The 14,890-nt window shown below is 47.3% G+C and overlaps 1 protein-coding gene across 5 annotated transcripts in view; it reads right to left on the bottom strand.

Moving 5' to 3' along the window:
• CLCN1 (chloride voltage-gated channel 1) overlaps positions 1 to 14,890 on the bottom strand; it is a 143,793-nt gene that overhangs the window by 81,041 nt on the left and 47,862 nt on the right. For 4 of the 5 annotated variants that reach the window (XM_030536334.1, XM_030536342.1, XM_030536360.1 and 1 more), the window contains exon 1: positions 4,865 to 5,065. The exons of the other annotated variant lie outside the window; for it this stretch is intronic. In XM_030536334.1, coding sequence (XP_030392194.1) covers positions 4,865 to 5,053 — 189 coding nt within the window. In that variant the 5' untranslated portion in view covers positions 5,054 to 5,065. Of the gene's footprint in view, positions 1 to 4,864; positions 5,066 to 14,890 lie in introns of those variants that run through there. 5 annotated transcript variants of the gene reach the window in all.

Below are 14,890 nucleotides of genomic sequence, written 5' to 3'. Positions count from 1 at the left end.
GCTCAGTACCATAAAACCCCAGGAAAATTGCAGAGGATCCTGAGAAGTAGACTTCAATAACTCAGGCATAGGTTAGGGGTTGTTATAGAAGTGGATGGGTAGGGTTCTGTGGCCTGCTTTGTGCAGGGGGTCAGACTAGATGATCCCATTGGAACCCTTCTGACCCTAGAATCTATGAATCTATGAAAGATTAAAAGGGCTAAGTATGTCTAGCTCGGCTAAATGATGACTAAGATGGAACATGATAACAGTCTGCAAATATCTGAAGGGTGCAAACACCGAGGAGGGAGAAGAAGCTAAGAGTAAATGAAATGAAATTGGACGATGGAAAATTTCAAGCTGGATATAGGAAAACATTTTTTAATGCTGAAATCTTGTAATCTAGTAGAGCATAGAATAGATTCCCAAAGGAAGTAGGGGAAGCCTCATGGCTTGAGTTATTCTAAGGGAGACCGGAGAAAGCACCAGGGGAAATGTATGTGCATGGTGATGATCTCACAAAACATATTGATTTGCTATTCTTGTCCTGGGCAACTGCATGCAGTTGCCAGGATAATTTAGTCCAAAACATGAACTGATTCCCACTCATCTCAGGCTTAACAGCAGCCTCCTCATCCCCTGCTATTCCAGCCCTGGGCTCCCCATGCAGCTCTGCCATTGCCCCTCAGTCCTGCCCTTAATCCCCCTGCAATTCCAGCCCTGGGCTCCCCACACAGCTCTGCCAATGCCCCTCAGTCCTGCCCTGCAGCCCCCTGCTATTGCAGTGCTGGGCTCCCCACACAGCTTTGCCATTGCCCCTCAGTCCTGCCCTTCATTCCCCTGCTATTCCAGGCCTGGGCTCCCCACACAGCCCTGCCAATGCCCCTCAGTCCTGCCCTGCAGCCCCCTGCTATTGCAGTGCTGGGCTCCTTGAACAGTCCTCCTAATGCCCCTCAGTCCTGCCCTTCTTGCAGTCGTACTTCAATTAGCAGTGTGATATGGCCACAGTTCCTCTTGGGCCTGATGTTTGAGACCTCACTATATTCATTTAATGTGTAATTTTAAATGTCAAGATAAGTCTCTAGACTTAACAGGTGGGACAAAGTCATTGCCTCATCCACCATATCTCCCACAGCAATCTCCTGGTAATCATTGTACCTCCCAATTCCCCTTAAGCTTGCCCACCACTGCTCAGAGAACTCCCTGCTGCGAGTGGGGGACTCAGAGTGGGAGACTGCTCTAGGGTGACACACAACCTGCTTGTTGCACTCCCTGCAGCACCTAGAACTTCCTTGGGAAAGCATCTTATTTCGGATGTAGAGAGAGAATTATCCAAAACTCAACTGTGCAGCAGTGTTCATGTATAGATGATTCTTTGTGGGCATGCATCAGACAGTGTGTGTGCATGAAAGTCGGTGTGTGTGTATGTGGCAGAGAGCGAGAGAGAGAGAGAGAGAGACTCTGTGAGTGGGAGGGTGGGAGGCTGTGTGGGTGCACATATATGCACAAGAGGTTATGTGCATGCATGTGTGTCTGTGCAAGGTATGTGTGTGAGGCTGTGAGTATCCACCTATGTATTTATGCTGGGGGGATGTGCACATGGAATATATGTATGTGAGATATGTGTGTGCAAGGCATGTTTGTGCATGAATGAATCTTCTTGTGAAGCTGTGTGTGTATGTGCATATGTTTGTACGTTTGAGACCTATGTATATAATGCTATGTGTCTGAGTGTGTACATGTGTTCAGTGAGTGTGCAAACATCTGTGTGGCTGCATGTGTATGGATGTTGAAGGAGAATGTGTGAGACCATGTACACATATATATGGGGGGGTATGTATGTGTATGTGCATGCACACATGTGACTTCATACTGTTTTTCGCATGAGGGTGTGTTTATGCATGTGCACTCAGGTAGAGGACATTGAGGGAAAAACATGTGTGTTTGACTACTTGAGTTATGTGTCTGCTTATAACTCCATGCAGTGTCTGGGAACCAGGGCATGCGTGTAGGGTGTGTGGTGTCATTGTCTGTGGTGTCTATGACCCTGCGTGCTTGTTTGTGTGCGAGAGAGGGTGGGCATGGGGGTAGCATGTGGCTTTGTGTGTGTCTAAGTAGCTCTGCTTGTGCGTGAGGTTGTGTGTGTTAGTGCACCTATGTTTGTATGGATATGCTTTGATGATGGAACATGCATATATTATATAGCATCTGGGCATGTGTGTGTGTGTATGTGTTTATCCATCTGTCTCTTGTTCTGCGTGTTTATTATAGCTGGGCAATCTTTAGAAGAAAACAATTTATGTATCACAAATTTAGACCACATTTCTGTTTGCAGACACCTTCCAATTTTTCCATTTTGGTTGGTTCTTCCAAATTATTCAGCAAATAGTTCTTGTGAATATATTTCAGTCTAGGGGCCACTCGTAACTCTTCGCTGTGGCTGCTATTGCTGATGAAAGTTTGTTATTTTTGTCCATGTGATTGGTCACCTAAGCCACATGATCTGGCATCTTGTTCCCCGATTGGATGGCTGACATCTTTCTATCCAGAAGGGAAATCAAAGCATTCTCAAGATGGGAAGCTATGCATGAATATTCACCAGATTGTCACTTTCTGCTACCAACAAAAATCACTCTTCCAAATATTTATAAAAACAACTAGAAAGAAGCTGTGACAGGTTTGGTCACAGAGACTCCCTTGGGACTGTCACCTGACGTGCTGGAATTAACTCTGAGCCCATTTTCCCTGCCAGCTTGAGACTCCAGAACCCTGCCTTGTTGAGCCAGACACACTAGCCTGCTGCAACACAGACGCAGGTCTGGTCCACTCCCCCAAAGCTGCAGACTTTAACCAAAAACTGCTCAGCTGGTCACCTATCTCCAGCACCCAGACACCTAGTTCCCAATGGGATCCAAACCCCAAATAAATCCATTTTACTCTGTATAAAGCTTATACAGGGTAAACTCATAAATTGTCCACCCTCTATAACACTGATCGAGAGATATGCACAGCTGTTTCCTCCCCCAGGTATTAATCACTTACTCTAGGCTAATTAATGAACAAAAGTGATTTTATTAAGTATAAGAAGTAGGATTTAAGTGGTTTCAAATAACAACAGATGGAACAAAGTAAGTTACCACGCAAAATAAAATAAAACACGTAAATCTAAGCCTAATACATTAAGAAATTGTTTACAGGTAAATCTCACCCCCAGAGATGTTCCAATAAGCTTCTTTCACAGACTAGATGCCTTCCTAGTCTGGGCCCAATCCTTTCGCTGGTACAGACCTTGTTAATTCCAGCTCAGGTGGTAACTAGGGGATTTCTCATGATTGGCAGCCCCCTTTGCTCTGTTCTATCCCCTTTTATAGCTTTGGCCCAAGGCACGAACCCTTTGTCTCTCTGGGTCCTCACCCCTCCTTCTAAACGGAAAAGCAGTAGATTTAAGATGGATTTCAGCATCATGTGATATGGTCACATGTCCTGAGAGACCTCATTCTTCCAGGACTGGCCTGCATGTACCCAGGGAGGTTTTCAAGTAAACAGAGCCATTTATAACCAATTGTCCTAGTCAATGGGAGCCATCAAACTTCCAAACCACCTTTAATGGCCCACACTTTGCATAATTACAATAGGACTTCAGAGTTATACTTCATTTTTCTGGCTTCAGATACAAGAATGATACATACATACAAATAGGATGAACACACTCAGTAGTTTATAAGCTTTGTAATGATACCTTACAAGAGACCGTTTGCATAAAGCATATTCCAGTTACATCATATTTACACTCATAAGCATATTTCCATAAAATATATGGAGTGTAACGTCACAGAGGCCAGAAAAAACATCCAAACAAACCAGCAGCATTTTATTCAAACAAATGTTTGCAAATACTTTCCAGCTGTGCACTCTCTCACTCGGTCTTTCACTCTCTCACTCTTTCTGTCTATAATCACTGGGCTAAATTCACTGTCATTGTAAAGCCCCTTTGCCGCCAGTTAAACCTAAGCAAAGTGGCTGCAAAGCAGATATATGGGCCTCCCCAGGGAATACAAGTGGAGGAGGCCTTTCTGTCATGTACAGAGTTAGCATAATCAGCTCCTCATTTGCCCCCACTGGAGTCTCTGGTGCAGGGGACATGCCAGGGGCAGGTCATGAGCATGGCCAGAGGAGAGAGGTTGGCATGGCCAGGACACATCTATGCCCTGGCTAGCTCCTGTTGCCACTATATGCATCATGGCTACAGCAGCTAGGGGGCAAATCAGAGCAGGGTTAGGCGTTGAATAAACCTTAATCTGTACGAGGACTCAAACCAGCCCCCAGAAGCTCCAGGATCAGGAGGGGAGGTGGTGAAAACTGTTTCTTTTTGGTCCCTGTGCTGGAATCAGCACTAGTGTAGGGATAAATCATGGCATCGGTGTGTGTGTCTCTGTCTATACATCTATATGTGTTCTTTCTCTTTTTCTCTCTCTCCAGATCTCTCTAAATATTATCACGGTGGAGTCTCAGTGCCATGCTATTGTGGTAGACTAAATTTCTCTTATCACACTGTACGTGTGTTATGGGGGCAGTTTTCTTTTTCCCACCCCACTTTTCCCATCTTCACTAAGTATTCAGTGTCCCCTGAAGGGGGGAGTGACACTGGACAGCACTATTCAGCACTCCTGAATGTAAGTGCCACCACAGAAGCCTGGTGGGAGGGCCAATTCCAGCTCTGCAGGCTAAGGAGCAAGGGGAGGGAGAGGTTTGGAAGGGCACTCTGATAGGGCTGCATGCTCCGCATCACCTCCAGCAGGACTCCCCAGAACCATTTCAGCCTCATCCACCCATGTCACCCCACGGAGATCTATGTTGCCCCAATGTCCCTATTGCCCAGCCCTACCTGCGGATGGTTGAGGGAGTTCTCCAGGTAGTGCAGGTCATCCCCTGTCCCCCTGGCCTCGCGCCCTGCCTCCGACGGGATCCCGTAACTGGTGCACTTCTCAAAGTGGACATAGACGTATTGGGGAGCACCACCCCACAGGGCTGAGTCCAATCTGGGCTCCTCCATCTTATGTTCAGAACTCTCCATGACACTGCTCTCCCCTCCCCCCCAAACACACACTCTCAGCTGTGACGATGGTGCTGGTCTAGGCCCAACCCTGAACCATCTAGCCAGCTGGCCCAGAGTATTGTCTCTGCCTGTCTTGCACTCCTATTCCTTCTCTCTCTCTCTTTCCCCCTCACCCTCCTCCTTGTGTCTCTCTTACTTTCTCCTCTTCCTGCCCAAAGGCATCTGGGGCAGTGATTGCAGGGTTTAACTATATTTATAGCAACCTTCCTCTGTCACATGACCCCCCAGTGCCACATCTGATCTGAGCGAGAGGCATTAACTCTGCCAGGATTGAGTATCAGGTGTGTGGGAGGGGGAATCCTGAAGGAGAGGGACGGGGGGAGAAGAAGGCACTGAGGGAGAAAGAGAGCTACACAGTGAGAAAAAGACCCAGAGGTACAGAGAGAGACAGAAGGAGGAAGTGTGAGAAGGAAGGAGTGCCAATGGCTCCCCTGTCCCTGCTCATCTCTCCTGTCGTGAGTGAGCCACATTTACAGTATCCCGTTAGTAGGTTGTCTCTCTCCTATGTTTCTCCAGCTTCCAAGAAAGCCCGGGACACCAAAATGAAAAGGTAAAGGGGACCATGAGTCCCAGGGTGGAATCACGCAGATAGGACAAACTGGGAATGTGCACAAAGCCCCATAAGTGTTCAAGGCCCTAGTGGCTGTGAGAGTAGCAGCACATGGAAGAGGGTCCTGGAACACCTCCTGAAGGTACTTATAACTAATATTTAACCACGTCTTTGCTGACTGCCCCGAGGATTAACTCTGTGTAAGAATGTAACTGATGAGTTTTGTGGATGCTCAGCCTTGGCTCCCTTCAGAAATGTATTTGTCCTGGTGCTAAGGTCCCCATGGACGGGAGCAGCAAGGACCATCACCCCCTCTCTCTGCCTCCCATTTCACAGTTCTGCTTGCAGTCAGGTGGGGAACTAGGCCTCTGGGCCTGCCAGCCAGTGATAAGAATAGGAAGCATGTTCCTCCACATGGCCTAGTGGCAGGTCTTCACGCTGTTATTGGTCTGTCAATGACTTTATGACTTTTAATGAGCTATTAATTAATGAGGCGAGGAACCCAGGAATATTTCTTTGGCAGGAATTGCATGCAGGGAAAGAGGAAATCACATGCCTATTATCAGCCCCTTCCTTCCTCCTGTGGAAGCTAAAGAGGGTCAACCTCTCTGAATGGCCCCAGTCCCTTGTGTGTATCTCCTGGGGTTGGATCGCTCTCTCCATGATAAAGGGGCTGCCCCAGTCCCCACACAATCCCCCCAAGAACAGGGACTACTCAGCTTTTCACTCTGGGGACCACTTTTCGGGGAAGACAGCCCGTTCATGGGTTCCGCAGTGCTTGTGGTCTCCAAATGTTCCATTCCACACCCCAGCTTGAGACCCCCCCACTTCTGCAGCTTTCCAACCCTTCCCTCTCTCATTCTGTTCTGTTCAGAGCTGCCCAAAATCCCCTGGTGAAGATCCCCTAGAAGAGATTCCCGCTCTGCATCTCTCAGCCCCTCTCTCCCTATGTGACTCTTATAGATGGTGACCCGGCTCGGAACTACCCAGACTCCTGTGTGCATCTCCTATCTGTGTCTCTTGCCATTAACCTCTCACCTCTGCTGTGAATCAACCCAGTTCATCCAACATGTATTCCCTGAAGTGGTTTCCCTCTGTCTCTCACCCTCCCTCCATCTCTCTTACTGCCCTCAGCCCCCTAGTTCTCCTTGCTAACTGGTTTCATCATTGCTTGGCACATCACTCCCCTTCCCTCAGGACACCGCAGCATTGTACTGGTGCTGCTTGGCAAGTGACCCATGTGACCTCACCCCAGGACCAGTAAATATTTCTCATTTTGGGTAAGTGTGCAAAGCAGGGGACAGTGCAAGGAGCCTTCACTATCAGCACAAACACTATCGGCTCCCCATTACTGCTCCAGAATCTACCCAAGATAGCTGACTGTGCTGGAGGGTATATGCCGTAGAACTGAGCAAATAATGGACTTTGGGGTTCAGGGGCCAAACTAAAAAATCTGGGGAAAAATGCAGTTTGATTTGAACTGAAATAATTTTTTTCAATGTTTTCCATCAAATTGAAAAACTAGGAAAAAATTGGTTTTGAATCAACCAAAACATTTCAGTTCATTTGACATTATTTTTTTCTTCAGATTTTCATTATGATTGGGCCATTTTGGGTTCTTCACCCTCTTTTGTGTTTTTTTTTAATTGGCCAAATTTGAATACAAAATGCCATTTTGAAATGAAAAAATCAACATGAAATGTCTCAAAATGGTTGAAAAGAAACATTTTGAATTTTTGGAAAAGATCAGGGTTTTTTTCCAGTTTGATCCAATTCATGAAATGTTTCAGAGCCCCTCCCTCCAAAAAATGCATTTTTGGCAAAATTTCTACTCTCTGAAAAAATGTCACTCTGTTCTAATATGCCTCAATCCCTCACAGGCATGGCCCCTCTGCATGCCTGGCAGCAGTGGGAGGGAAGCTCTGGATTCCCCCAAAGTGCTCATGGCACTCCCCTCGGGTTGCAAACCCCCATCTCAGCACGGTCTTGTACTCTATTTTCATTTAAAACAGCATGAAACAGAAAGGAAGAGAAATGGAAGGAACACTCACGTGAGATGGGAATCTCCTGTCAGCCATCTCTCTCTCTCCTTCCCTCACCAGCTCTCTCTGTCGCCCCACGTTCTTGCCTGATTCCCAGTCTCTCACTCCAGTCCAACACTCCCTTCTTCTGTCTCTCAGGATGCTGCAGTCACCTGTTTAGACCTGCTGTAATATAGTTCCTAATCTCCCACCCACTCACCCACCCAAACCCTCCCTACCTGCCACCTTTATGATGAAAACAGTGAGACTTCCCCTCCCAGGTTCTCAATCAAGGGGAGTGAGAGGAGGGGGCAATATCTAGACTGACCTTGGGTGCTAGCACCTCTCTCACGACCCTGTCCTGGAGGAGATTTATTACCTCAAATCCCAGTGCTATCAATCACCAGGGCAGGACTACTACTACCCACTGTGCCTTGCCCATACAGATTCTGAGCCTTCTGTTCAAACCAGGCATTAGAAGAATAACAACCTCATACATTTCTCTAGCACTTTCATTCTAAAAGACCCTAGAACACTTTACAAACTCTGTGTATAAGAATCTCAGGACCGCCGATCAGAACGCAGCCACTTCCCAGATGAAACATGGCAGCTGTTTAGTGAGTCATTCAGCAGTGCTACACAACAGCTTAGAGCAAAGTGTGAAGAAGAATCCTATATTGAGTTAAAACTTCAGGGAGATGAGGAAAGATTTTGAGGAGGCAGAGTTACTATTATGCAAAACAACTTGTACAGAGTGCAAGCAAGGTAGACAGAGCTTTACACACAGAGAGAACAAGGAACATTCCTTGCTCCATTCAGATCCTAAAACAGGCAACATAAAGACAAGATATGTGAAGAAAGAGATTATCAGGAGACAGGGGCGGCTCTAGGTATTTTGCCGCCCCAAGCACAGCAGGCAGGCTGCCTTCTGCGGCTTGCCTGCAGGAGGTCCCTGGTCCCACGGATTTGGCAGCAGCCTGCAGGAGGTCCGTCGAAGCCACGAGACCAGCAGACCCTCAGCAGGCATGCCACCGAAGGCAACCTGCCTGCCTCCCTCGTGGCGACTGGCAGAGTACCCCCTGTAGCTTGCTGCCCCAGGCACGCGCTTGGCATGCTGGTGCCTGGAGCCGCCCCTGTCAAGTGATTATCAGTGAGAGATAAGGAAGAGGTGGGATTTGAAGGAGAGAGAGAGAGACTGGTAGACAACAAAGGGGAGATGTCATAAACAGATAAGTAAGAGTTAATAGGACAAAACTGCTTCATATCTCTTTTGCCTGGAAAGGGTTAACAAGAACAGTGAGCCTGGCTGTCACCTGACCCGAGGACCAATCAGAGGACAGGATACTTTCAAATCTTGAGGAAGGGAAGTTTTTGTGTGTGCTGTTAGTTTTGGTTGTTGTTCACTCTGGGGGCTCAGAGGGACCAAACATGCAACCAGGTTTCTCTCCAATCTCCCTGATTCAGGTTCTTATAGATTCAAAATAGTGAGTACTAGGTAGATAAAGCGAGTTAGGCTTATGTTTGTTTTCTTTATTTGCAAATGTGCATTTGGCTGAAAGGCGTTCAAATTGGCATTTTGCTGAAAAGATTCTAATTTGTATTTGTATACCTGGGCTGGGAGGGTGTTCCCAGTGTCTATAGCTGAAAGACCCTGTACCTATTCCATTTTGAATTTACAAAGATAATTTTTACTGTTTTTCTTTCTTTAATTGAAAGCTTTTCTTGTTTAAGAACCTAATTGTTTTTTTATTCTGGTGAGATCCCAGGGGACGGGATCTGGATTCACCAGGGAATTGGTGGGGAGAAAGGAGGGAATGGGGAGAGAGAGGCTGATTTCTCTCTGTGCCAGGATTACTGTCTCTCTCAGGGAGAATCTGGGAGGGGAAGAGAGAAGGAGGGGGGAAGGGACATTTTCCTCTCTGTTTTGTGATTCAAGGAGTTTGAATCACACAGTGATCTTCCAGGGTAACCCAGGGAGGGGAAGCCTGGGAGAGGCAACAGTGGTTTACTTTCCTTGTGTTAAGATCCTGGGAGAGGCAACAGTGGTTTACTTTCCTTGTGTTAAGATCCAGAGGGTCTGGGTCTTGGGGGTCCCTGGGCCAGGCTTTGGGGGGACCAGAGTGTACCAGGCACTGGAATTCCTGGTTGGTGGCAGCGCTACAGGTTCTAAGCTGGTAATTAAGCTTAGAGGAATTCATGCTGGTACCCCATCTTTTTGGATGCTAAGGTTCAGAGTGGGGAATTATACCATGACATGGCAGGCAGCGTGTGGGATCAAGATCAATAAGCCAGTGAGGTTTTTATTTCTCTCCCTGCTAGCTATCTGCAGGCAGACTGAGAAGTTTGGGTTTAGAAGCAAAAGCCAGTAGGATTTTTTCTTTCTCTTTTCCTGCTAGCTGTGGGTAGAGCAGGCTAGAGGAGATTGTTTTTAAAAAGCAAAGGTCTGCAAGTTTTTTGGTCTCTCCCTTCTGAGTACTCTGAAGGCAAAGGCATTAGGGTTTAACAAGGAGCTTTGTTAAACAAAGGGAATCCAGTTGTGAGTAACCATACATCAGCAAAACACATTTGCAAATGAATGGTTTTTTTTCTTTCTAATTCTGTTGGGAATAGCTAGGTAGAAGGAGTTAAAAAAATGACTCTGTTGCTAAGCAACCCTAAGGAGGTAACAGAGCAGCAGCATTTCAGGCAGTAAACAGCAGAGGGCGCCCCAACACAAGAAAATAGAAACCATGACTACCAAGGACACCCTGAAACAGGAACGGGCAAAACGGAACGCAGAGGAACAAATCAAAGACGCAGACCACAAGCGAGACATGGAAAAGAAACAAAAAGAACTAGAAATAAAACAAAAAGAGATGGAGCTGAGCGAAAGAGAAAGAAAGGTGGCCCACAGAAGACAGATAGAACTCCAGAGGGAGGCCCACCAGCAGGCCCTGGAATTAGAACAGGCTAAGCAGAAAAACGCAACCGATCCTAGCAACCCTTTGCCAGTTATTGTTCCGCATCCCAAGAAATTTCCCACCTACAAGACAGGTGATGACACTGAGGCCTTCCTAGAAAATTTTGAAAGGACCTGCCATGGCTACAGCATCTCTGAGGACCAGTACATGATAGAGCTGAGGCCACTGCTCAGTGGACCCCTAGCAGAGGTGCCAGCTGAAATGCCTAAGGAGAACATGAACGATTATAAACTTTTTCAAACCAAGGCCAGAATCAGAATGGGGCTAACACCTGAGCGTGCCCGTCAGAGGTTCAGAGCCTTAAGGTGGAAACCAGAGGTGTCATTCACCCGACACGCCTATCACATTGGAAAGAATTATAATGCCTGGATATCAGGAGCCAATGTTAACTCTCTGGACAACATGCACCTCCTAATACAATTGGAGCAGTTCTTAGAGGGTGTTCCTGAAGAAACAGAAAGGTACATCCTAGATGGGAAGCCCAAAACTGTAACTGAGGTGGGGGAGATTGTAGCCAGATAGGTGGAAGTGGCAGAAAAGAAAAAAGCTATTATCAAGGGGAGCGAATATCACAGAGGTCACACCGACAATAAACCCTATACCCAAGGACAACCCAAGACCCCACCTACAACCCAAGGAAAGCCGCCGACGCCCTATTCTCTCACCTCGACCCAGTGACCAGTCAGCTGGGCGATGCTTCAAGTGTAATGAACTGGGACATAAAAAGGCCAACTGTCCCAGGAACCCCAACCGAGTGCAGTTCATTATATCTCCATCACTCCAACGATCCCCAGGCCCAGAAGCCTCTCAAATACCCTCGGAGCAAAGGGAAATTTTGAGAGTGGGTGGAAAGAAGGTTATCGCGTGGAGAGACACGGTGGCACAAGTGTCAGCTATACACCAGTCCTTGGTGGACCCCAAATTCATCAACCCAAAGGCCCAAGTGACAATTTACCCCTTCATGTCACAAGCGGTAAACTTGCCTACAGCTAAACTGCCTGTCTAGTACAAAGGCTGGTCAGGAATGTGGACTTTTGCAGTCTATAACAATTATCACATCCCCATGCTACTGGGGGAAGACTTGGCCAACCAGGTAAAGTGGGCCAAGAGTGTGGGAATGGTTCCACGCAACCAAGCCAGGCAAGCCTCCAGACCCATCCCTGTTCCTGAGCCGTCCACAGGGGCCCCGTCTGCGTTGGCAGAGACCCAGACAAAGGTAGTGGACCCGGATTCCCTGCCAACGACTGCAACAGCCACAGTACTTCCAGTCCCAGACCCGGACCTGGAAACGCAACCAGCACCAGAACTATTGCCAGCACTGATGCCAGCGCTTGCAAACACATCTTCAACCCCAACGCCAGAGGGTGCCAGCGAGCCTGAACTGGCAGAAGGAGCAAACAACCAGACCCAAGAGGCTCAGCCAGAGCCTGAAATACCACCTGGTGCACCAGTGGAGAGTGGTTCATTAGCCACGAAAACAAACCCATCACCTACATTGCTTCCCGAAGGACCAAGCCGAAGTCCACAGTCTGAGGAGGAACTGGTGTCTCCAACCTCCAGGAAACAGTACCAGACTGAGCAGGAAGAAGATGACAGCCTTCAGAAAGATTGGGCGACGGCACAGAGCACCTCACCGCCTCTCAGTTCTTCTAACAGATCTTGGTTTGTTATAGAACAAGGACTTTTATATAGGGAGACTCTTTCTGGTGGACACCGGGAAGACTGGCATCCACAAAAACAGTTGGTGGTTCCAATTAAGTACCGGGGGAAGCTCTTAAGATTAGCCCATGATCATCCCAGTGGCCATGCTGGGGTGAACAGAACCAAAGACAGGTTGGGGAAGTCCTTCCACTGGGAGGGGATGGGCAAGGATGTTGCCAGGTATGTCCGGTCTTGTGAGGTATGCCAAAGAGTGGGAAAGCCCCAAGACCAGGTCAAGGGCCCTCTCCAGCCACTCCCCATAATAGAGGTCCCATTTCAGCAAGTAGCTGTGGATATTCTGGGTCCTTTCCCAAAAAAGACCCCCAGAGGAAAGCAGTACATATTAACTTTCGTGGACTTTGCTACCCGATGGCCGGAAGCAGTAGCTCTAGGCAAGGTTAGGGCTAAAACTGTGTGCCAGGCTCTAATAGACATTTTTGCCAGAGTAGGTTGGCCCTCCGATATCCTTACGGATTCAGGGACAAATTTCCTGGCAGGGACCATGAAAGAACTGTGGGAAACTCATGGGGTTAATCACTTGGTTGGCACCTCGTACCACCATCAAACCAATGGCCTGGTGGAAAGGTTTAATGGAACTTTGGGGGCCATGATCCATAAATTCGTGAATGAACACTCCAATGACCGGGACCTAGTGTTGCAGCAGTTGCTCTTTGCTTACAGGGCTGTACTACATCCCAGTTTAGGGTTCTCACCATTTGAGCTTGTGTATGGCCACGAGGTTAAAGGGCCATTACAGTTGGTAAAGCAGCAATGGGAGGGGTTTACACCCACTCCAGGAACTAACATTCTGGACTTTGTGAGCAACCTACAAAGCACCCTCCGACACTCTTTAGCCCTTGCTAAAGAGAACCTAAAGAATGCTCAGGAAGAGCAAAAGGCCTGGTATGATAGACATACCAGAGAGCGTTCCTTCAAGGTAGGAGACCAGGTTATGGTCTTGAAGGCGCAACAGGCCCATAAAATGGAAGCATCATGGGAAGGGCCATTCATGGTCCAAGAGCGCCTGGGAGCTGTTAACTACCTCATAGCATCTCCCAATTCCTCCCTAAAGCCCCGAGTGTACCACATTAATTCTCTCAAGCCCTTTTATTCCAGAGACTTACAGGTTTGTCAGTTCACAGCCCAGGGAGGAGATGACGCTGAGTGGCCTGACGGTGTCTACGATAAAGAGAAAAGTAACGGTGGCGTGGGAGAGGTGACCCTCTCCACAACCGGGAAAGGTCTGCAGTGGCAACAAATCAAGAAGTTGATGCACTCTCCTGTAAAATTTCCCTAAAATCAACTTGTTAAAAATTGTCCTTACCGTGTAAAAAATCTTGTAGTTTTACTTAATTAGTGGCATATGTAAGGATGCATGTGTTTATTGATCTGTTTATTTTAAAGTTCTAGGGAGAAATCACTGCCAGTGTATTTCCACATTGTCAGCGATTTGGGGGTGTGTGTCATAAACAGATAAGTAAGAGTTAATAGAACAAAACTGCTTCATATCTCTTTTGCCTGGAAAGGGTTAACAAGAACAGTGAGCCTGGCTGTCACCTGACCCGAGGACCAATCAGAGGACAGGATACTTTCAAATCTTGAGGGAGGGAAGTTTTTGTGCTGTGCTGTTAGTTTTGGTTGTTGTTCACTCTGGGGGCTCAGAGGGACCAGACGTGCAACCAGGTTTCTCTCCAATCTCCCTGATTCAGGTTCTTATAGATTCAAAATAGTAAGTACTAGGTAGATAAAGCAAGTTAGGCTTATGTTTGTTTTCTTTATTTGCAAATGTGTATTTGGTTGGAAGAAGTTCAAATGTGCATTTGGCTGAAAGGAGTTCAAATTGGCATTTTGCTGAAAAGATTCTAATTTGTACTTGTATACTTAGGCTGGGAGGGTGTTCCCAATGTCTATAGCTGAAAGGCCCTGTACCTATTCCATTTTGAATTTACAAAGATAATTTTTACTGTTTTTCCTTCTTTAATTAAAAGCTTTTCTTGTTTAAGAACCTAATTGTTTTTTTATTCTGGTGAGATCCCAGGGGACGGGATCTGGATTCACCAGGGAATTGGTGGGGAGAAAGGAGGGAGTGGGGAGAGAGAGGCTGATTTCTCTCTGTGCCAGGATTACTGTCTCTCTCAGGGAGAATCTGGGAGGGGAAGAGAGAAGGAGGGGGGAAGGGACATTTTCCTCTCTGTTTTGTGATTCAAGGAGTTTGAATCACAAAGTGATCTTCCAGGGGAACCCAGGGAGGGGAAGCCTGGGAGAGGCAACGGTGAGGGAAAGGGTTTACTTTCCTTGTGTTAAGATCCAGAGGGTCTGGGTCTTGGGGGTCCCTGGGCCAGGCTTTGGGTGGACCAGAGTGTACCAGGCACTGGAATTCCTGGTTGGTGGCAGCGCTACAGGTTCTAAGCTGGTAATTAAGCTTAGAGGAATTCATGCTGGTACCCCATCTTTTTGGACGCTAAGGTTCAGAGTGGGGAATTATACCATGACAGGAGACTATCCCACAATTACTGGCAACATGACAGAAGGCACAAAGCTGAGAGTAGGCAGAGTTAAATAA

This window comes from Gopherus evgoodei, chromosome 1 (assembly GCF_007399415.2).
Source record: "Gopherus evgoodei ecotype Sinaloan lineage chromosome 1, rGopEvg1_v1.p, whole genome shotgun sequence".
In the NCBI taxonomy this organism is placed as follows: domain Eukaryota; kingdom Metazoa; phylum Chordata; order Testudines; family Testudinidae; genus Gopherus; species Gopherus evgoodei.
Note: the sequence above shows the minus strand (reverse complement) of the source record. Positions and strands in the feature narration are given on the sequence as shown.